Genomic DNA, 22620 nt, shown 5'->3' with positions numbered 1-22620 from the left:
ATTCGATGTAAAGACTTTTTCATGATTTCAGATGCGACATGAGATGGCGGGGAAGGAAGAAGACGATATCCCGTTAGTTGTCGGTATTAGGGTAGCTCCTCCTTCAATTCACAGGGATATAATTTAAACATTTTACATCCCGGCTTTAGAATTCAAATGAATAATTACGTGTACACTAGAGGTATTAAAAAACTCCTTTTTTGTAAATGTGCATTGGAAAGAGAAGAAGTTTAGAGCCTTGTGTCCCTCTGAGTGAGATAAACCTACAAATACAGTGTCCGAATTAAATGAATTTAAGCCACGTCTTAAATCCCCCAAAAACAGGTCTTAATTGACCGCCGGCTTAAATCTTGAAAAATTTAATACAAATTTAAGTGGAACCAATTAGCTCTACCACAGCCTTCAATCATTCTTAGACCGGGTTAACCTTAGAGAAAGATGTTTCGATCCCTGCCTCCTTCCCTCCATTATTATTTCAGGGTTAGGTTGGGTTAAGAGCGCTGCGGCTAGGATGGCCTAGGGCATCGAGCGCTGCGGCTAGAACAGACTAGAGGGCGCAGTGCCGCGGCCAGGACTGGCTAGTGGGCCGGGTGCTGTAACAGGAGTAGTATTTGAGCATCATGTACTATATTTAAACGGGGTGACCCCTCACAACATTTTGGAGCATAAAAACGACCTTTAGACCCAAATGTAATATATTATGCATAGAAAAATTGAGTTTCTTTACATGCAAAAATTGAATAGAAAAACATATTAGTTAAATTGTATTCTCAGTGGATTATCAAATGGGCAGAGGGAAGAAGAAAATACCGATGTTTGTATTCAGGTTAATCAGAATACAAACCAGCTACAATTAGGTAACAACAATTTTTAGGAAATTCAGGTTCAGAATTGTGAAAACTTTAGTGGTGTGAATCTTGGGATCAAGCATTGATCTCCGAATCTTGGGATCAAGCATTGATCTTCATCTCATGCAGATCTAAGGATTATTTTAATCCTTCTTCGATATCATTTAGTGGTTATACCCTTGATATATTGTGATCAAGTTCAGACTTCTGACTGAATGCGATTATCAATGTTCAAATTTTATCCTTCAAACGGCAAATATCTCTCAATATCTACCATTAAATGCTGTTCTTAAAACACAAATCTGAATTTTAAACTCAATTTTTTTTATTGGTCTTATCAATTTAAGAAAAAGAATAATGAAAATTTTGCTTTAATAAAAGAAATATTAAAAACAAATTTAACTATTTTCGAGCGGCATGTTATTCCAAAAGGAAATGTTTTCTGGTTTGAGCAATTTAACCAAAAAAAGTCTTAAATGATTTGGAACTAACTAGAATTTAATTTTTTAAACATTTTTTCCAGGACCTGACCGATTATTTACATTTGATTATGTTTATCCCTGGAATTGTTCCCAGGAAGACATTTTTCAATCCAGCTTTCAGCCTTTCCCTTCAACATATTATGATTTATTTATAATGTGGGAGAATTATTTGTCTGGAATATTTTCAAGTAGATCTTATAAGGACTGTCAAGGACTCTCCTGTATGGTGTTTTTCAATATTTTTTGAAAATTTTTGATTTTAATTTTTGAAGAAAATCCGCGAACCTTTTTTTCTCTCAAAATCAAAAGTTCAGAAAAGCAAAAATTTGTTTATAAATTATTTCTATCAAAATCTAAAATTTTAAAAATATTACAGAATTACAGAATCACAGAAAATTCGCAATTTTTTGTTCTGGTCTGATTTTTATGGAAAAGTTATTTAAATTCTCTAGTTCCTTTCTTCTTTGTATATTCTAAAGTAATAAATATACGCTGTTCAGTTGAAACCTTAAGAACCATTGAACAAAGTAATATTTCCGTTAAAAATATAACAGAACTGAAAATTGCGAATTTTGTTATTACAATTTTGCGAATTTTCTGTAACTTAATCTTTATAAAATTTTAGAATTTGATAGAAAAAATGTATATACACATTTTTGCTTTTCTAAACATTTGATTTTGAGAAAAAAAGGTTCGCTGATTTATTTTGAAAAACACCATATAGAAGAGTTGCACAAAAAAATGTACAATTTTGCACCAGGCGCCGCAAATCACACTTTTTTTACTCACCCTGTATTATAGTTAATATTATTTTAGTTGTGTGTTACGGGGGTGGGGGAACTGGGAAAACATATTCCCTTGTTGGCCCAGATCTCACCCCAGCACTTCATGAGGAACAGTTTGGGTGTATTCCAAGGTATATTTCATGTTTATAATTAAAGAGAATGTTCTGGAATTATTGAAAGGAAAGACAGGGAAGAAAATTTTAAGATAACATCGACTTGTACAAAAAATCCGATGTTAGTTAACATCGGATTATAGAAACAAATATTTTTGGCTTTACTCTTCTCGTTTATTATTTTTATTTCACCTTCAGAATTTTCCAAAAAAAAACCTTTAATATGTTTGCTTTTGACTGCTTACTATATATTGTATTAGTTAATTTCTAAATTAAGTTCATAACTTATAAAAAATTTCGTTTATTTTTAAATGTTTATTAAATTTTATTATTTGATATTTACTTTTTGTTCAGGTTTGTTAGATCTTTGTTCCAGTCTTTCCAATCCCAATCTCAAATAAAGTTTACTGTCCTAGCTTCCTATATACATGTTTACAACCAGGAGGTTAGTTATTTATAGACTGTAAGTACGTTATTTCAAGTGACCCTCCATGCAAAGGTGACAATGCACGATTCACAACGGTACCCTCTAGTCCTGCTTTAGAAATGCACAAGTCACAACGGTACCCTTGAATCTTGCTGTAGAAATGCACGATTCACAACGGTACCCTCGAATCTTGCTGTAGAAATGCACGATTCACAACGGTACCCTCGAATCCTGCTGTAGAAATGCACAAGTGATTTTTGCAGAGAAACTACAATGAACATCTTTTAGTTTTTTATAATTTTTAAAATTGATTTATAATTCCTAATTGACCAGACACAGGTTTAAGGGTACCGTTGGGACTTAGGCATTGTCATCATTGCACGGAGGGCCCTTATGTTTACAGACCCTTAAAATCTTCATATATATTATAAACTATGGCGCAGATTTCATAGTTATTGCTTCTTCGGATATGAAAATATTCCCGGCGGATTTCTATCCATCTCTCTTATTTTTTCTTCAATTATGGAGCGGAGTTTTATTAAGGTTATATTTGCTGAACTGGGGAAACTAAAAGGTATTTAGGGGAAAATACATGCATTTTTGTGTATTTATCAAACAGGATGCACTTTCCTTTAGATGTCCAATTTTTCATTGATTATCCTCAAATCTTAAATTCTGGAAATTCTACACCCCTGACTTGTTTTGTATAGGTGAAAGATTTACTAGCTGAGGGTTCATGTACAGTACAGTTTGTAGAAGATCAGTCCGGTACAACCAGGCTTCAGGGACTCACAAAGGTAAACAAAGAGTAAAACAATACTATTGATATTTTTACCCCTCCTGTAAAAATATTATTATTTAACCCATCCTCCTAAATCATCTTTTAGACTCGGAAAATGCATATTTAATTTATGAATTGTTTTTTAACCTTTTAGATTAGAACTTTTGGAAATGAAGTTTTATGTAAAATTTTGTTCAGGTTGAGTGTTCGAGTATTGCAGAAGTTCTCACATGTTTAGACATAGGTAACATTTTAATGTTTCGCCGCTTTGTAAACTTTTATATTTTGAAGATTTAGACAACGAGTTCTTTTTTGAATAAATGTAAAAAAGTTGAAACAAATGCGAAGAACAGACAATATTATTTACAATTTGTTTCAAAGCAGATCAAATTGGCAGAAGTCTGAATATAAAAACTTAGATTTTGAGGTGATCATTAATCTATGAAAGATAAACTTGTAAAAAAATGAGAATTATATGTAAAAACTTCTAATCTGTTCTAGTTTCTGTTTAAAGAAGCATTTTCATGTGTTTTTCTTTTTATAAAATAGCAAAAAGAGCCAAAAAAAAACAGTAAGACCAAAAACAAAATTATCGTAAAAACAAAGAAAAAATAACAGTGAATCTTCTAAAGAAAAAAAGTCCTTTATTTGTGTACATTTGATGTGTTAGATATTTGTAAATATTGACTTTAATATTATCTGTATAATATTGAGATATGTGTAATGTGTTTGTATCCTTATGAATATCATTGTACAATAACCAGAAATTCTTTTATATTCTCCACCACGAACCCTGAACATAATCCAAACATAAAAACATAAACATATTATTAATATCAGGTCAATCCTTTAATGAGAGTAATCTACCCGAGTTTCTACCAAATCTCCAGATCTCCTCCCCTCTACCCCTCTCCCTTCATCCTCCTGTTCACAGTATATTCAACATCACGCTCAAACAGTCTTACATATCACAAGGTGTGTCATGGTTGCTTTTGCAGGGTTGTATAATGTATTATGTATTTTTTCTCTTTTTTATTCGCTAAATTAAAAAAAATAAATGATTTGGGAAAATAAATGATTTTTAGGAGGAAATTATTGGTCAGTATCAGAAAGAATGAGAAAAATTGCCTTTGATGTCCAAATATTTTCATCCCCCCCCCCTCAAGTCATCAAAATTCATTTGTTTCGGTCATAGAGTGTTGTCTAAACCAAGATTTGATTTGATTTGATTTGATTTGATTTGATTTGATTTGATTTGATTTGATTTGATTTGATTTGATTTGATTTGATTTGATTTGATTTAGGGTATCCTGTGTGTAAAGAATCCTGTATTGAGTTTATAGAATTAGCTTCAAGTGATCAGCTTAATCAAACCAACGGAGGCATAAACTTAGGTCTTCTAACTCTAGGTAAGTGCTAAGCCAGTGCTAGTTTATTAGGCATTGTACAAGCAGATACAGTCGTCATTTAAATAAAATAAAAAGACGATTTCAATTTACATTTCTACCTAGCTTTCTAACAGCATGGAACTACAGAACTATGGAAACAAAAAGAAGCTGTTTTTTAACAGCTTTCCTTTGTTTGCTTGTAAACTAACTTGAGTAAAGCTTGTTAGTAATCAAAACTTTAAAAGAAAAGTCGTCTTCATTGCGTCATAGTTGCCCCCGTTCTTGAATTTAAAATTTGACTTAAAAACAGCAATTCATTCTTAAAGTTTTTAATTTTTCGAGGGAAAAAGTTCTTAAATTTCACCTAGAAATTTTTTTATCGATATGATTTTAAATGTTCTTTTAAAAAAATTCACCTTCAAAATTTTTTCTCGACATTTTTATTTTCACTTAAAAATATGATGAACAACAAATTCTTGTTTTTATAGCTGATCAGATAGTTCCTCTTACATTTTATTCAACGTTCTGATTTCAATCTTCATACCTCCTTCTGTATCTATATTTCGTCTTACCTTTTATTATATCAGGTTCAGAAGATAGATAAGAATTCAATTTATAAATGATAAAAGTGGGGTTTCGAGACATTTTTCAAGAGGATCCCAGCCAGAAAGAGGGGTGTGTAATTATTATCCTATGTCAGAAAAAGTGTAATTTACTTCTGAAGATTGATTTTCAGTTGATTAGTTTAGGAAAAATATATACGAATTCCATTTTTAAGTCATCTCATTTTTTTAAAAGATAAAATATTTTGTTGCATTATTCTAAACGGTTAAACTATTTGTACTGTATAATAGTTCCATGTTTACTGTTTAGATCAGGACAATGTGAAGTAAAATATAATGTTGAGTATTTTTTGTATTTTTTAGTTTTTGCTTTAATGATATTTTTTAACATATTTAAGATTCAAATGTTCTCTTAAAGTAACTATTAAAATTTGCATGCGGTTTGCATTATGGTTCAGGTTTCGGGAAATTTTTGAGGTGTCAAATAAGATGACTAATGAAAGCAGTTGTGCTTTTCCTAAGATTAAAAGAAGAAGAGTATCAAAGTATTCGATGATTGGCTACAACAAACACAACAAGTCGAGAAGAAAAAGCTTATCTTAAGCAAAAAACTTGTCATATTTTTCCAATTTTTGTGGGATTGTAAAAAAGTGTTCTTAAAAATTTTTATGTTGTGTCTGGTTTTATAGGGTCAGAGGTCATCTAGGAATTTTGTGGCAAATGTAAGACTTTACTGAGGCAAATTTATCAAAAGAGATACTTTTTATGGCAGATTCTATGCACTATAGATAGTATTTGTTGCAGATTTTAGGAACTAAAGATATTATATGTGGTAGATTTTAGGAACTTCAGATACTATTTATGGCAGATTTTTGATTTAAAAACTGGTTGTTGCAAACTTGATGTGTCCAAATGTCTGAAAGTGGAATTTTTGGTGAAGTTAGTGTACAATATTCACCTTGATTTGATTCTAGGTGATTCTGTCCTGGGCTTAATGGTCAAAAAGATATTTATTTATTTTAAACATGTGCTTAGGATCCAAATCTGTTGGATCCGCACGATTTTGGCTTGGATCCGGATCCGCAAAAATATTCAGATCCACAGATCCCGATCCTAGAGGCAAAATATATACCAAAACTGCAAAAAAATAATTTTTGTTTCAACCTAAATCTAAACTAATAAAAAATGAGAACGTTTATTAAAATTTCCTGATTTATGAATGGTTCAAGTTTTAGGATAGAAATAAGCAAAAGAAATAAGACAAAATTAGAAAATTTTGCTTTGTAAGACAATTTAGTAAATTTGAAAGAATAACCTGGATCTGGCTCCGAATCCTCATAACAATTAAATGGATAACAATAACAACTAAACTATAATCTAGGCTTTCAAATTTAAAATTTATGATTGAATTGAATTAACCAATTGGACGAAAATTTGACCGTTCTCACCTGTGAAATATGATTAGGAAATGTTGTGTCAGCACTTGGTGATCCGAGACGTAATGTTTCCTACGTTCCTTTCCAGGTTAATACAAGCTGACAGTTATATTATTTAATAAGAATAAAACCGCTAAATAACTTCCAACTCTAAATTGATTTTCATTTATGGCTAAGGTGTGAATTGTGTGACCCTGACTTATAGACTTGTCTACTATTCTAACATTGACTTCTTAGAAAAGCTGATAGACTTGTCTACTATTCTAACCCTAACTTCTATGCTAGAAAAGTTGATAGGCTTGCTTACTATTCTAGCCCTGACTTCTATATTATAATAGCTTACAGGCTCGTTTACTATTCTAACCCTGACTTCTATATTATAATAGCTTACAGGCTTAATTACTATTCTAACCCTGACTTCTATATTATAATAGCTTACAGGCTTGTTTACTATTCTAACCCTGACTTCTATATTATAATAGCTTACAGGCTCGTTTACTATTCTAACCCTGACTTCTATTAATAGAAAACTTGATAGGCTTGTTTAGTATTCTAGCCCTGACTTCTATATTAGAAAAGATGATAGACTTGTCTACTATTCTAACATTGACATTTTTTATTAGAGAAGCTGATGAACTTGTCTACTATTCTAACCCTGAACTTCTATATTAGGATAGTTTACTGACTCGACTGTTAGCACCAGCCCTTAGTGGAAACTCAGTTACCTACCTTTTAACAACCATCTCTCCATTATCAAAGGTTTTTTCAGTCAAATTAATTGTTCAGTCTGATTTCTGGTTTGTTGGTGTTGGTCAGGTGATGTCTTTTTGTGTGCTTGTTGGTTGGTTGGTTGATCAGTTGATTGCTTGTAAAATAATTAAAAATCAATTGGTCAGCCGGTCGGTTGTTCAATTAAAAAAAAGTCTTTCATATTTCTCTTATTATTTGAAGGATTGGCATACATCAAACAAAAAGTCAATTGAAATGATTGATTGCTCAATTGAAAGGACTAGTTTGATTGATTGATTTATTTCTAAAATTCTTAAAGGACTATGAGGAAAGTCTCAGCTCTCTTTTGTTTGCATCCAGAGCAGCAAATATCAGAACAAATCCATCCCCAAATATTTACAGGTGGGTAGAGTACAGATATTTTCACTATATAATTCTAACAATCTATGTTAATTGGCTTCTCTCTTGACCAACCATTTTCTCTTCAATTCTCATCAAGACCTCCCCCCCCCAAAAAAAAAAAATAACAAAATTAAAGTTTTATGAAAATTAAACAACTTGATTGTTTTCATTGTTTAATGTTTTCTAAAGAGGGGTAACTTGGTAGCCCTGCATTTATTTTGTTTGGGGAGTGGCAATAAAAATTACATTTAAATGCTTTGACCTACTATTTAATTTTGAATTGATTGTTAATTTTCATAAATAAGCAAATTTGTTATTGTATTATTCACTTAACAGCTAGTTAGAAATAACTTGCATCTCAATTTCAAAGGGTTGATTTGGTTCCTGGGAAAGAAAATGGTCAACCAAACTTTCCTAATCATCTCATTGAAACAGGTGAATATATTTTAGGCAATACAGTTGTTAAAAACTTATCAGAATTCCAGAAGTTAGTGAGAATAATAAAATTATCTGTAGTTTGACAAAAAACTGCATTACTTAGCTGGTACTCCTCTGGTTGTATGCTTATACATACTGTAGTCATTCAAATTTAAAGCCAAGTTATTTTTTCTTTTGTCACCAACATGAGTCCATATCTCTTTCTTGATTTAGTAAAGTCATCTTGAGTTTGATATGTGGAGTGTGGACAGTAGGGTGTTCACAAACTTTGATTAATTGATCAATCAATCGAAGGGAAACAACCAACCTAATCTTGTCAAAGACTAAATCCTTGAGAAGAAAGTTTATATAAAACTGCAGTGCTTAGGATCCGGATCTGTTGGATCCGCAAGATTTTGGCTTCCTGGATCCGGATCCGGATCCACAAAAATATGCGGATCCATGGATCCGGATCTAAGGGATAAAATAATAACCAACAACTAATCCTAAGCTCAAATCTGAACTTTTGAAAAAAGAGAGATTATAAAAATTTTCTCATTTCTGAATGGTCATCAAGTTTTACGATAAAAATAAGCGAAAAAAATAAAACAAAGAATTTGAAAATTATTTTTTGTTATAAAAATTCAGTAAATCTTAAAGAAATGACCTGGATCTGGATCCATTTTTTACCAGTGAGGATCCAGAATCCGGATCCGGATCGGCATCAAAATCAAATGGATCCTGAGCACTGAATAATAAAAGAAAGAGAGGAAATGGAATTTTTAAGACTTTAAATTAGGCCATTACTTAGATTAAAACAAATGATAAAAATGTCTGCAATATCTAAAACCTTGAGTTTGGAATTTTACTGCACCAATAAATATCTGACTGAAAGACTACAAGTTTTTTCTTGTGTTTAGACATGGATGAGGTTCCAATACATCCTGCATTCGGATATAACAGCAATAGATTGTTACCTAGGGATTTAGCAGTACAAAAACAACTAGGCCTTCTAATTAATAACACAGCACCTAACATGAATACCATTCATCAGAATAATGTGTTGTTGCACAACAATTTGATGTCCCCAAACAGTTTATTGTCGCAAAATAGAATAATAGCGCCAAACAAGTATGTAACACAAAACAACCTAATGTCACCAAACAACTTGATGTCACCTAACAACTTGATGTCACCCAACAACTTGATGTCACCCAACAACTTGATGTCAGCCAACAACTTGATTTCACCAAACAACATGATTTTACAAAACAACATGATGGCACCCAAGATGGAGTTTCCAACAGAGAACCCTTCTGTAGCGAGAAATGGTAATCAGTTTATAAATATGAAAGAATACAGAGCTCAGCAAGGAAATCTTTTCAAGGGGAACAACACTGTTAATCTTTTTCCTAGTCCAACAACATTTCACCTTCAAAATCAAAACCATCAAAATTCTCCATTCGATCCTTCAAATCAATCAACTTACATTCCTCAGGTTCAACACAGTCCCATTACTCACCAGCTCCATTATCCAAGGCTACCTGTGCCTAACTCACATCCTTACTCAACCAGTCATCCAGTTCCTAAATTTAACTCTCCGATTGATAATACTCATTCAAATAGTCATCCACCTAACCACCAGCTTATCAATCACCCTTCTACTCCTGGTCACCATCCTCAATACTGGACCTCAACTCCACTAGAGGATTTAGGCCACAGGATGCACCCAACTAGCAATATGTTCTATACTCCACAGATGTCCAGCCATCACAATTCTCCTCACGGTTAGTTACTTTTTATATACAAATTTTATTTATGATGTTTTTATTACAGCTTAAGCTGGCAATTGCTCTATACATAGTTAGAGCTTAGGATTTAACCGATGAGAGATGAGTTTATCTTCCCACAACTGCAAATGAGATCAACTAACTTTGGTTCTTTAGAAAGACTGAAACTTGGAAGAAAAAATGAAATTATTTAAATATGATTATTAAAGCTGTGTATATATTTCCCACCTGTATTATTATTATTTTCAGATGGGCAGTTGATTAGCACCAGAACAACTCCCACCACTGTTTCTCCACTTCCAATGCAGTCTCCTCTTGGGGTCAACATGTACCTGCCTTCTCAGTTCATATCAAAGTAGACCATTTTTCCAATAGATTGGTAAAACTTCACAACATATCAAAATTTCAGTTTCTAATAGTTGTTTTTTAGATCTAATTCATCCTTGTGTGAATCAATGTCTCTTCCTAGCTTTGCATCTCATACTCAGCTGATGGGGAACCAGGTAGAATATCTGATCAGTTGATTGATCTATTCAATAAATCCTAAATTCCATTTTGTAAGTCCTAGAAGAGGGTCAAATTTGTTTGTTACTGAGAGGGCTCCGAAACTTATCATATTTTTATTAATTAGGGTCACATGATACTTCCCAGTAAGGATACAGACAACCTGACTAAACCAAAGCCTGCATCTAACAATATTATAGGAATGTAAACCATTTTCTTATTGTAAAGGAATATTACCAGAAAGTTCATACATAGATAGATAGCTATCATATCTGTTCGGTTCCATAGCAGTATACCTATTGTGAAAGAATTCCCATTATTACATGGTTAAGGAGGAACAATTTTATTATTGTTCGCTTCCTTGCGTTTCAGAATGCTTATTCTTACACTTTAGGTGTAGAATTTTCATTCTTTAACGCTTAGACTGTGTAAGAATGGAAATTATTACATGGTCAGAGCGTGAAAGAATGTATATTCTTTCACGCTCTGAGCATTAAAGAATGGAAATTATTACACTAGTTGAGGAATATTCATTCTTACACGCTCCTTATATTGATCTTTTCAGCATAGATCAATATTGATATTAACTTAATTATTTTGTACTGACAACATGCACACTCACCTTTTATTTTATATTAATGCATGCAAACTTACCTTTTTTAGTTTATTAAAACATGCTTACTTATCTTTTCATGCTCACTTACCTTTTTCGTTTATTGAAGTATTGATATATCTTAATTCAGGAATTTCTATTTAAATCTTAACCTTAGTCCTGACAGAAGAGTGGAACCCCTAATGTTTAATTAATATTTTCTTACCTTTCCAAAAAAAAATTAACCATGTACTTAAAACTTTAAGCCTTCCATTGGCCATTTTCATCAAACTACCGAGTCTCAAAGCATACTGCCCGACTGCCTACTTTTTTCAATTTGTTTTTAGTTTTTCTTTATTGCAAATCAAGTTTGGTGAGATTTTGCCAATCTCTGCATATTTATAATAGTACGGTCAGAGCTTTTCAAAAATGGAAAGGTTGGTCATGTCTTCACAATTTCAATTAATTGTTTTTTTACTTTATAAAGTTTTAAAGTACCTCAGCCTGAATCAGCAGTCACCATATCTCGCATAGCTCGAGATGATGAAGTGAAACCGCAATCAAAACCAAAAATGTTAGTTTATAAAAACTTATCATTGAAATACTAGTGTCACAAACTTTTAGTGGGGTCTTAGCAATCCATAGGAATGAAAACAAACCAGTAAATCTTGCTTCATGAATAAAAGACAAGGATCTTCATAAGTTCATGTCGAACTGATTCTTGGTGGAAAACCTGCTTTCTCATCTTTTTGGAAGATTTAGGATTTAACATCCAGGAAATGATTTCTTCTGTAAATGATTTGACGATTTTGTTCAGTAGATTAAGAGAAGCCACTACAATACCTTCTCCCCATCTAAAAAAAACTCAGGGCACATTCAACATGCTGTATCTAAATGTAGAATCAACTTGAAAAACGAGCAAATTCATTAGAAATTGGTTAACAAACAAACTAAACTAAGGAAACAATCACACCACATGCATTACTTTAAAATTAAGAACCAATTTTTACTTATCAAATGGTTTTCAAAAAACATTTTAAAACATTTCAAAAATAAAAAAACAGTGATAGTCAGAGCATAAATCTTATTTGCAACCTTTCGGATTTTACTTTTTCATGCTCACTTACCTTTTTCATTTTTAGAAGTATTAAAACACCTTAACTCAAGATTTCCATTTTAATCTTAACCCTAGTCCTGACAATCTAATATCCAGCAATTGATTTCTTCTATAAATGACTTCACTATGTTGATTAGTAGATAAAGAAAACCCACTACTATTCTCTACCTCCTCCCCATTTAAAAACTCGGGGTACATTCAACATGCTTTATATAAATATAGCATCCACTTGAAAAAAAATCAAATGCACTAAAAATTGGTAAACAAACTTAACTAAGGAGACAATCACACCACACCACATTTTCTAATGAAAATGAAGAATCAACTTTTACTTATTAAAGGGTTTCTAACATCATAACATTGTAAAACAAGAAAATAAAAAATACAGAGATAGCAAGAACAAGAGCTTAATGTCAACTTTTCACCAGTTCAAATAGTTGTATTTCTCCAGGAGTTTTTATAAATATATATTCTTCTGTATGTGCTCATGGAACCTCTCAAATATGATATAATATTAATCTTATGAGGATAAAAATGTTATGATTGAGTTCTTAAACTCAATGAAATAATCTTCATGCACTCTGCAGCCTTCGTTAAAGAATACAGCAAGATTATTTCATCTTGTTTAAGAATTTCCATTAATGCATTATTTTTCCTCATAAGATGGATTCTTCTTGGGTAAAGAACTAGAAATCAATTTCTACATTTATTTTGCTTCAAAAGCAAACCACAACGATAAACTGAACTGATGATAAACATAAGATTATTGTTCAGTAGTTCTGCAAGATTTTTAACCCTGATTTCATTGATAGGAAATTAGTAGAAAAATATCAATAATTTGTGTAAATGGTTTGGATTGTGTAGATGAGAGATCATTGAAGGATGAATCTATGTTTCATCTTCATTTTGCCGCTAGTCAGTACAAAACCCTGGTCTCTGGGGCGGAAAATATACTCAGTAATATTTCTTCTCATCAAACCCTCCAATCAACTGCTAGGTAACTCTTCAGTCATTTGAGTAAAAGCTATATCTAATCCAGGGTGTGTATATTTTCCTGAAAAGTATCCCCCCCTGTCATGTACTTTAGCACTGAGCTCAAACATTTTAGGGTTTTATTCACTCAACGGGGGAAAATAGATGATTTTTAGAGGTAGGAGGGTGAAAGATAAACAATGTAAAAACTTGATTTTTCACGTTATTTCCCCCAGAGATCTTCAAAAAATACACCACATGTCTTATTGCTTCAGGAATTCGCCATAGAAATTTAAAATCAGTTTAGTTGTCAATTATGTCAAGCAATATTCATTAAATTTTCTCTTCCTTCATATAAGGTTGTGTTGGAGTCAGTGGTCTATACTTATTTTTGATAATTTGTGGGGGGGGGGGGGAATGAATAACTGGACATCAAAAGGCAACTTTTTCATTCATTTTGATACTTTTTGCTTAAAAATGAATTTTTTACCCCCCAATTCTGTGAATTAAACCCTATTAAAGCATTTATACTTGCCGGGAAAAAAAAAAATTATTTTCTGAAAGGGTGTGGAAGAAATATGATTTTTTGAGAAAATATACACCCCTACTTGGAATCTTAAAATTAACAAAGAATTACCTTTAAAGTAACGTCTAACCTTCATGTAAGGGGCCTGTGGGTTTTAGTAAGTATTTGAGCTGTAATCTGATTCTGAAATTAATTTATGTTATCAGATCTGACATACAGACCTGGATTTGCAGAAAAGAAGAGTCTGAGCAGGCGATTAAGAAGAGCGGTGAGGGAGATAAACTTGAGAAGATTCCAGAGGAGTCTGAGGACGGATCCAACCTATCAAACCTCTCCTCCCTCTCAGGATCCTCTACAGAGGATTCAGACTGTTTTAACTCCATGGATTCAGTCCAGAGTTTACTGAGTCAAGAGAGTTTAATGAGTGGATTGAGTGTGACAAGTGATGACTGCGTGGTGAGTGTAGAGAGCGAAAAAAGTTCTCAGAGTTCGAATGAGTTTGGATCTGAAGCTTCTACCTGCTCTCAGCTGGAGACTAAACTACTCAATATTCAGGTTCAGAATCTTTTTTCAATTGTTGGACAGTAACTTCCCAGAGGCCGAATTTAAAGAATTTAAACCATATTGCTGAAACGCCAAAAACCTGTTCCAATTGAGTTCAAATTTGAGACGCGGCTCAAATTTTTTAAATTCAGTCTCAGAACTAGTTTATTAACCTTATCTAAAATTGAGTTTAAAACATATTAGAAGATGTAATTTTTCTGGTCTCTCATTGGCCAAATCTAAAGCTTTGTGACTTATAATTTGTTCAAATAAAAGAAAGGTAATGCGAATACCTTTAACAATTTACTTAAAGTGTCTATCTCAGATAGACACAACAGTATACTTTTGGGCTTTGGCGTTTTTATTTTTCAAATTTGAATTTTTTTGACACATTCGAATTTGGTGATTTACCGCGATATAAAATAGGCTTAAGGTCTCCATAAAACTCTATGGTTTATCAAACTTGTAATATTGATTTAAAATTGTACTGATTTTTCAGGATGAATTCCAATCTCAGAACTCAGCTTTAGTTGAAACCTATCGGAAAAATCTGCTTGAAGATCTTGAGGTCCGAAACATAATTGCAAGTATTCAAGTAACCAGATACACAAGCGATCCCAGTGGTGAAGATCAGGAGATAGAAACCTGTGTCCAAGCTCAAACTAGTTTCCATGCTAAGGAGCTGGGCTCTCTTTCTGTAGATAGTTCAATTGTTACTAAAACAGAACCTGAAACACGCAATGTATCAGCATGTAATGATCTAGCTGAAGTCGACCAGGATGTAGGAGACTTGATAGACCTTAGGGATGATACGGAAAAAAAGGAAGAAGACCTTAAGTCGGAGAATGATCTTGAATGTGATAAACTAGATTGTGATAAAAGAAAAGAGCTTAATGCAAGGTAATCAAATTAAGAAATTTTGTTTGGATTTTAAATTATAGTAAGTTACTTACTTGATACTTGAGAGGTGATTCTCCATTTTCCATCTAGGAATGTTGAGAATATCTTGATTTCTCCATGTGTGGTCTGCTTTAGATCAGATGTAGCTTCAGTTTTTCTCATATCAGCTGCCACTCCATTCTCAATGATCCTTATCATACAGTAGTTTAAATTGTAGTGGATTTTATGCATGTTTCATATCATCGGTTAAAGAATTCCATAGGTCAATAACTCTATGTGAGAAAAAATTCTTCCTAATCTCTAGTCAAGCAACAAGTTTAGCAAGATCAAGACTCTCTTGATTTAATCTTGTGACTTTTACCAACAAATTAAAACCAGTCAGTTAATTGGGTACACTTGATTAATTGATTGCTCAGGATTAACACTGTTAATTTTTGTATATTTTTAAGACTGGGTTAGGTCATGAATGAATGACAGGACATAACAAATTTGATATTTTCATGATTTTTGCCAAGGTCTCAGTTTTTATGAAATCTAAAATTAGAGAAACATTCATTTTTTGATTTAAATTTTCCTAGACTTGCGAAGTTGTCAAGCAGTACCCGAAGTCAGGTAGGAGAGGTTCAACTTGTCTCAGACAATCTGGACCTAATGACCGCCCAGCTGGGAGACCTCAAGGGGGTGATCAGGGCCAAGGAGGGACTCATCAATGACCTAACTAAGGCTGGTAAGGAGTCGGAGGAAGTACGACGGAGACTTGAACGGAAGCTTGGAGAGTTTGAGAGAGAACTGCGGAGAACTCAACGCGATCTGTTCTCAGCTCAGAGTATACTACGCAGGGTGGAGAAAACATCAACTGCAGATTCAGATTCAACCTCATTACATCTAGATTACAAGAAGAATGTTGATAAATACAAGAAACAGGTTTGTTTTCATAATATGGAAGTAAATGTCATTTTTAATCTTTAATTGAAAAAATTTTCCTCAAATAAAAGACGATCAGAAATATTATTACTATTAATAATATATTATGCGTAGGAAGAAAGTGTAATAATCAAAATTATTGTTATAATATTGAAAGAAAAACCGTGGAATAATTTTGATTATTCACCGAAAGGCGCAGCCTGAGGTGAATAATCAAAATTATTCCACGGTTTTTCTTTCAATATTATAACAATAATTTTGATTATTACACTTTCTTCCTACGCATAATAATATTATACCACATTCTTGGAGGATTTAAACGCATTCCCAGAATTAATATGTTAATTCTTATTTTAAATTGATCTATCTATCTATGAAGTTCCCGGTGAATAATTCTTGATATTGTCACTTAGTTCGTGGATCTATCTATCTATCAAGTTTGCGGTGAATAATTCTTGATATTGTCACTTGGTTCGTAGAATATCATAATTATTACATAAAATGGGTGACATTAACAAGAAATATTCCGGATTTGGCTACGTAGTAAATCCGATAAATGTGGTATAATAATTATTATTTACTACCAACCTACAGACTTAAGAACCATGACTTGTAGCTTATAATACAACGAAAATAGGGTTAAGTTCCGCCACTTCCCTTGGTTTAGTATGAGATCTAGGGGGATCATATCTGACTTGAATTCTTAAAAGAATGCAGTTTGTAGAAACTAGAAATAAAGATGTTGATGTTGTAAAAAGAACTTAACTAAATGGACTGTAAGCGTAATTTCAAGCTGAAAATGCCCGACTCACAATGGTCCCTTATTACCTTTATCTGATCAATAATGTGGAATATGTTGCCGTTTTTCTAGGTTTTAAAGTGCTTGGCTCTAATAATGGTGAGAGTCTGGCATTGTCATCCTTGTGTGAAGGATCACTTGAAATTACGTTTACAATCTTTTTAATTAATATTTTTATATATACTAGGTGGATGAACTGAAAGAAAGGGTGAAGAATACAGAACAATTGCTGGAATATACTAAACCCGAGGCGGGACAAATACGTGAACTCAAGGAATACATTGAAAACATAACTATCAATATCCCCCCCCCCTTAGGGAGGGAGTACAGGAACGCCACATGAGCCCTGCGAAATCGTCTCCAAGCCTCCGTATTTAAAATAACTTTGTGCTACCCCTATCGTTCAGAATAGATAATGTAGAAAATTTGTAGAAAAAAATATTTTATATTTAATATTTATGCAATGCTTTTTGGATATTCGAGAAAAATATCTATTCTAACGTTTATGGATAGCGCCAGGTCATTTTAATACCGAGGCTTGGAGACCAAACTAGCAGTAAACTTAGTTTCGTCTTCGTAGCACAAAATATCTCAACCTTGTATAGATCAAACATCCTATTTTTAGTTATGGTTTAAAAACTTATACTTTTTTGCCAAGGTACTTCTAAACCCACGGGTTTACTAAAACAAATTTAGCACATTTGGTCCAGCTAGAGCTAACATAAACATAAACATAAATCAATGATCGAAGAGGTTTATTTAACTAATCGGATTTAATGTTATTTCTTGATCAGGATAGTATCAAACAGTTAACAGATCAGCATGAGCTCCTTAAACTACGTTACAATGAGCAGCAGCAGCGGAAGTATGAGCTAGCAGCTGCACTGGAGCAGGATAAAGCTGTTATAGAGCAGCTTAACCAACGGCTGGAGTACACGGAGAAGGAACGGAATAATATTTAAAACATTTAAATTAGAATAGAAACCTCAATAATATATTTTGTATTTAAAAACATAATTCTCATATTTACTCGCTCTGAGCAAGGGGTGTATATTTTTTAGAGGGAAACGAACGATTATTTTGAGGGAAAAGTATTTGTAAGGATGAACAAATTTGCCCTTTAATGTCTAATTTTCTTTTACCTCAAATTTCATAAATTTTAAAATTTTGAACCCCTGCTCTTTCCAATAATACAACCCAAAAAAATTGATGATAAGTGACTTAAATAGTTAAAATATCTAATATCTTAGCTTGTTTTTTAAATATTCCTTGTCTAAAGGTTCTTCAGGCTTCTCTAGATGAAAGCCAGAGTATAAATGAGAAACGGGACTGGCTATTGAAGGTATGTTATTTTTTGTAAATANCAAGGAATATATTCGATATCCGCAGTGTAATTGTACCCTCAAGGAATATATTCGATATCCGCAGTGTAATTGTACCCTCAAGGAATATATTCGATATCCGCAGTGTAATTGTACCCTCAAGGAATATATTCGATATCCGCAGTGTAATTGTACCCTCAAGGAATATATTCGATATCCGCAGTGTAATTGTACCCTCAAGGAATATATTCGATATCCGCAGTGTAATTGTACCCTCAAGGAATATATTCGATATCCGCAGTGTAATTGTACCCTCAAGGAATATATTCGATATCCGCAGTGTAATTGTACCCTGAAGGAAAAACTGAAATACGGGGATTATAGCATTAATCCTCTAATTAAAAGTTCCCACAGTGGTTAATGAGATCAAGTAATTAGGATTTTGAGTTTTCAGCACAAATATTCCCATCTTATTTCATACCAACCTAACTCAAACAGTGCTGAGGATCCATTTCTTTTTGTTCGGATCCGGATCCGCTCTGAGAAAAAATGGATCCGGATCCAGGTCAGAAACATTTCTTTAAGATTTACTGATTTTTTTTGAAAAAAAAATAAATATTTCAAAATAGTTTTCTTTTTTTTTCGCTTATATTCAATATTCATGACTTGATGGAATCATTCATAGAAAATGATACTTTTAATAATCTCCCTTTTTTCAACAGTTCAGTTTTAGGGTTTGAGAGCAAAGGTTTTTTAAACAGTATTGATAGTCAAACATATGAAAATATTGTATTAGGAGGAGGAGCGGTTGAAGAAGGTGGAGGAGAGGAACCAAACCCTTCACCAGCAGCTCATCAGCAAGCAGAAGCTCATTCAGTCCCAGGAGCAGGAAACCAGCTTCATGCAGATCAAGACGGAGGATGGAGTAGAGAACCCAGGTGGGACTGATATGGTTGTGATGAAACCTCCAGTCCTGGGTCAGGATCTCATGCAACCTGATATCCCAGCTCAGGTCCAAGATCTCAGGAACATCAGAGATCTATTTGTTAGGTATGCAAATTCTTTAATGGGATTTATTGTATTTTTAAAACAGGATTATCTGCGTTTTATCCCAACAGAGTAAGAACCCACATGCAGAATGCAGATATGGATCAAGCATATTAAAATTTGTATTATTTTTTTGCCACAAACTCAAACTCTAAATCCAAATTGCAATTTAATGGTGTAAACCTTTCATGCATAGACTATTTGATCCAACAGAATTCATGGTTTGAAATATCATTGGGTTGCAAAGATAAAAGGGTTTTAGAATTAAAGTTTCTGTCAAAAACTAGGTTCCTTTTCTTTAAAATTAATCAATCTCTTATCGGTCAAATTAGAAAATCAAAATCAATCAAATTGGAGCTAGCTGTCCAAATCCGGGAACTGTTATCATCAATGTTTAGGGAACGTCAAGAACTCGATGATAAACTACAGGAACTCAAGTTTTTATCTCCCATGGAAGAATCCCGGATGGTTGAGCTGGACGAGAGTATTGAAGCGGTGGATGCCGCAATTGATTATAAAAACGATGTTTTACTCGGGGTAAGTTTTTATTTAATTATTTGCAGTGAAACCCTTAAAACTGGAAATAAAAAGACGACATGAAAGCAATTTAAGTTTATTTGATATTGTTACAAAGCAAAAAGTTTTACTAATAGGATAATAATCTATTTATTAAGTGAAATAAATCCATTTACATTGCACAATTGCATTTAAAGTCATAACTTGTGTCTATAAGTTTTATGGTTTTCTCTGTATGTACAATGAAATCCTTGCAATTGTAATAGAAAGACGACATTCGTATTTTTACGTGTTTATTATATTGTTACAAAGCTAAAAGTTTAACAGTAGCTTAATAATCAATTTCTGAAATGGATCCATTTACACTGAACAATTCTAGGGTCCCAGATCACCCTGAATTCCAGTATTTTAAATGTTAAATTTTGTTATTGTAGAGGAATATTGACTACTGTATACCTTGTGGTAACCTCCTGGTGGACAGGCTGGTCAATCTAGGGGTCGGGGAGACAAGATCTCTTCTACACAAATACTTTATCAGAGTACTTGATCTCAGGATGGAAGGTGAAACAAAATCAACTTTAATTTTATATTCAGGGTTTAATATTATCCAAATTCACCCNACTAATAAAGATGACCTCGACATATCAAGTTAACCTCGACTAATCAAGTTGACCTCGACATATCAAGTTAACCACGACTAATCAAGTTGACCTCGACTAATAAAGATGACCTCCACTAATAAAGATGACATCGACTCATCAAGTTGACCTCGACTTATAAAATTGACCTCGACTAATAAAGTTGACCTCGACTAATCAAGTTGACCTCGACTAATCAAGTTGACCTCGGCTAATCAAGTTGACCTCGGCTAATAAAATTGACCTCGACTTATCAAGTTGACCTCGACTAATCAAGTTGACCTCGACTAATAAAGTTGACCTCGACTAATCAAGTTGACCTCGGCTAATAAAATTGACCTCGACCAATTTAGGTTGTCTTGATTTAGTAAAGTCGTCTCGAAATTGAATTGTGGATAGTTAGGACCTCCCTAAAAGTCTGATTTGATTTAATATTTGTCAGGCAGGAAGCTGGAAGTCCATGTTGAGGAAGTAGAAGAACAATATAATGAATTAGGAAGGTAAACAAACATTATTTAAAGGGACTGATCTATAATTCAAATGTTTGACACTCTGTAAGATGTAGATCCGGGTGTGTCGAAATAATTTATAATTAAACTGACCGAATTGCAGAAAATTNTGAAGAAGAAAAATGATAAGAATAATTTTATTTTTTTCCATTTTGAGAGAATTAATATCCCGTGTATTTTCCTGTAATTGGAAAACTTCTGGGATATTATTTCTCATAATTGTCCTGGGACATTTTGAGAAATAATTAAGATTTCTGTTCAGTTTCTGAACAAAAATTTATACTTCAAGCTTTATATTTACCCTAATATTAGATTATTTATTCAACTAATTTCACCAAGATATGTTCGAGATCTGGCGCATTCCTTACAACGAAGTAAATTAGATGCCGAGAGAAGACTTGTGGTACAGCAGAGGGAATACCAGGTAAACACCAGAAAATTATACTTAAAGGGAGTGTGAGCGTTATTTCATGTAACCCTTAATGCAAAGATGGCACTGCCCGATTCACAACGGTATCCTTAAAAACTTTGTCTGATCAAGCATGATATAGATATCAATGGTTTATATTTTACAAACTAATAATTTAAAGTAGATTTATTTATGCATCTAGATTTTTGTTTGAATTTTAAGGGCTTAATAGACAAATGTAAAGCAATCAACACTCTGATTGGTTGAATTTAATACACTTTCCAATTTCCATGATATAAACAAAAGATTAAATTATCTTGAAATTAACAAAAAGAGGAGAAAAACATTTTATCTCGATATCCACAGTTCTAAAGTTGTCAGCTCTGATTGGAGAAAAAGATTATTTTTGTTTTTGTTTCAGATGAAAATTAACCATTTGGTTCAGCAGCTAGGAGAACAGGGCGGGGGAGGAGGCAGAGAAGAAGAAAAGAAAATAAGATCTTTAGAAAAAGAACTTCATTATTACAAGAAGATCTGTAGAGATCTCCGAGCAGCGAGCAACGGAGATCAAGAAATAGAGATCGCCAGAGATCACTCTAGAACGTTTAACCGACTAAATGAGGTTAGGACGGAGCGGAGTGAGGATGAGATGAGCGTAGTTGAACAATCTCACATCCAGCAGTTCCAGAGAAAGCTTGCCAAGCTGCAGAGAAGGATGGAGGTTACTCCGAAACCTACTGTAACCAGGGAGCACAGGAAGCTTATCATTGAGAACCCTGTCACTCCGGAGAACATCTTAGACAGACAGAAAACAAGAAAAAAGAAAAGATAGTGAAACAAGAATTTTTCTTACAATGATTTACCCATTTACTCAGTAGGGTGTACCAAAAAAATGTTGCTCTGTATATTTTCCCATTCTACTATGTATCCTAAGGCTCCCTACATAAAAAGTATTTAGACGACTAATTTAGCTTTATATAAAACTTAAAAAATGGAAAAAATCGTGCAGCGCTGCTATTAATGAAATACCAAATAATGACCTAGTTCTCAACTTGAGATAACTCTATCTAAACGTCCGACCTAAGCATTAACTAAGAGTGAACCAATGTTAGCTGACCCAACTAATCGTATCTGATCGTCA

The 22620-nt window shown here is 33.1% G+C and overlaps 1 protein-coding gene across 1 annotated transcript; it reads left to right on the top strand.

The window, feature by feature from the left end:
• Positions 1-1484: 1484 nt before the first annotated feature.
• LOC111703167 (kinesin-like protein kif7) lies at positions 1485-22445 on the top strand. Its single transcript, XM_023475041.1, has 28 exons — positions 1485-1518; positions 2132-2246; positions 2583-2673; positions 3366-3452; positions 3635-3680; positions 4277-4411; positions 4741-4845; positions 6853-6911; positions 7496-7582; positions 7872-7954; positions 8325-8389; positions 9292-10158; positions 10411-10516; positions 10592-10664; positions 10793-10865; positions 13239-13371; positions 14079-14427; positions 14915-15315; positions 15894-16239; positions 17226-17312; positions 17833-17982; positions 18318-18380; positions 19157-19410; positions 19806-19944; positions 20358-20484; positions 21004-21061; positions 21410-21494; positions 21901-22445. Exons 1-28 carry the CDS (start codon positions 1485-1487, stop codon positions 22309-22311), a joined length of 4629 nt encoding a protein of 1542 aa, XP_023330809.1. The 3' UTR covers positions 22312-22445.
• Positions 22446-22620: the final 175 nt, after the last annotated feature.

The sequence above is a fragment of the Eurytemora carolleeae genome, unplaced genomic scaffold (genome assembly GCF_000591075.1).
Source record: "Eurytemora carolleeae unplaced genomic scaffold, Eaff_2.0 scaffold487, whole genome shotgun sequence".
Taxonomy (NCBI): domain Eukaryota; kingdom Metazoa; phylum Arthropoda; class Copepoda; order Calanoida; family Temoridae; genus Eurytemora; species Eurytemora carolleeae.
Note: the sequence above shows the minus strand (reverse complement) of the source record. Positions and strands in the feature narration are given on the sequence as shown.

Bases quoted from the DNA above. Each gene is read 5' to 3' on its own strand.
- LOC111703167 (XM_023475041.1), top strand. From the start codon at position 1,485: ATGTGGGAGAATTATTTGTCTGGAATATTTTCAA. The intron at 3,453-3,634 runs GTAAACAAAGAG...AATTTTGTTCAG, and splicing joins GGCTTCAGGGACTCACAAAG to GTTGAGTGTTCGAGTATTGC. The intron at 10,517-10,591 runs GTAGACCATTTT...GTTGTTTTTTAG, and splicing joins CCTTCTCAGTTCATATCAAA to ATCTAATTCATCCTTGTGTG.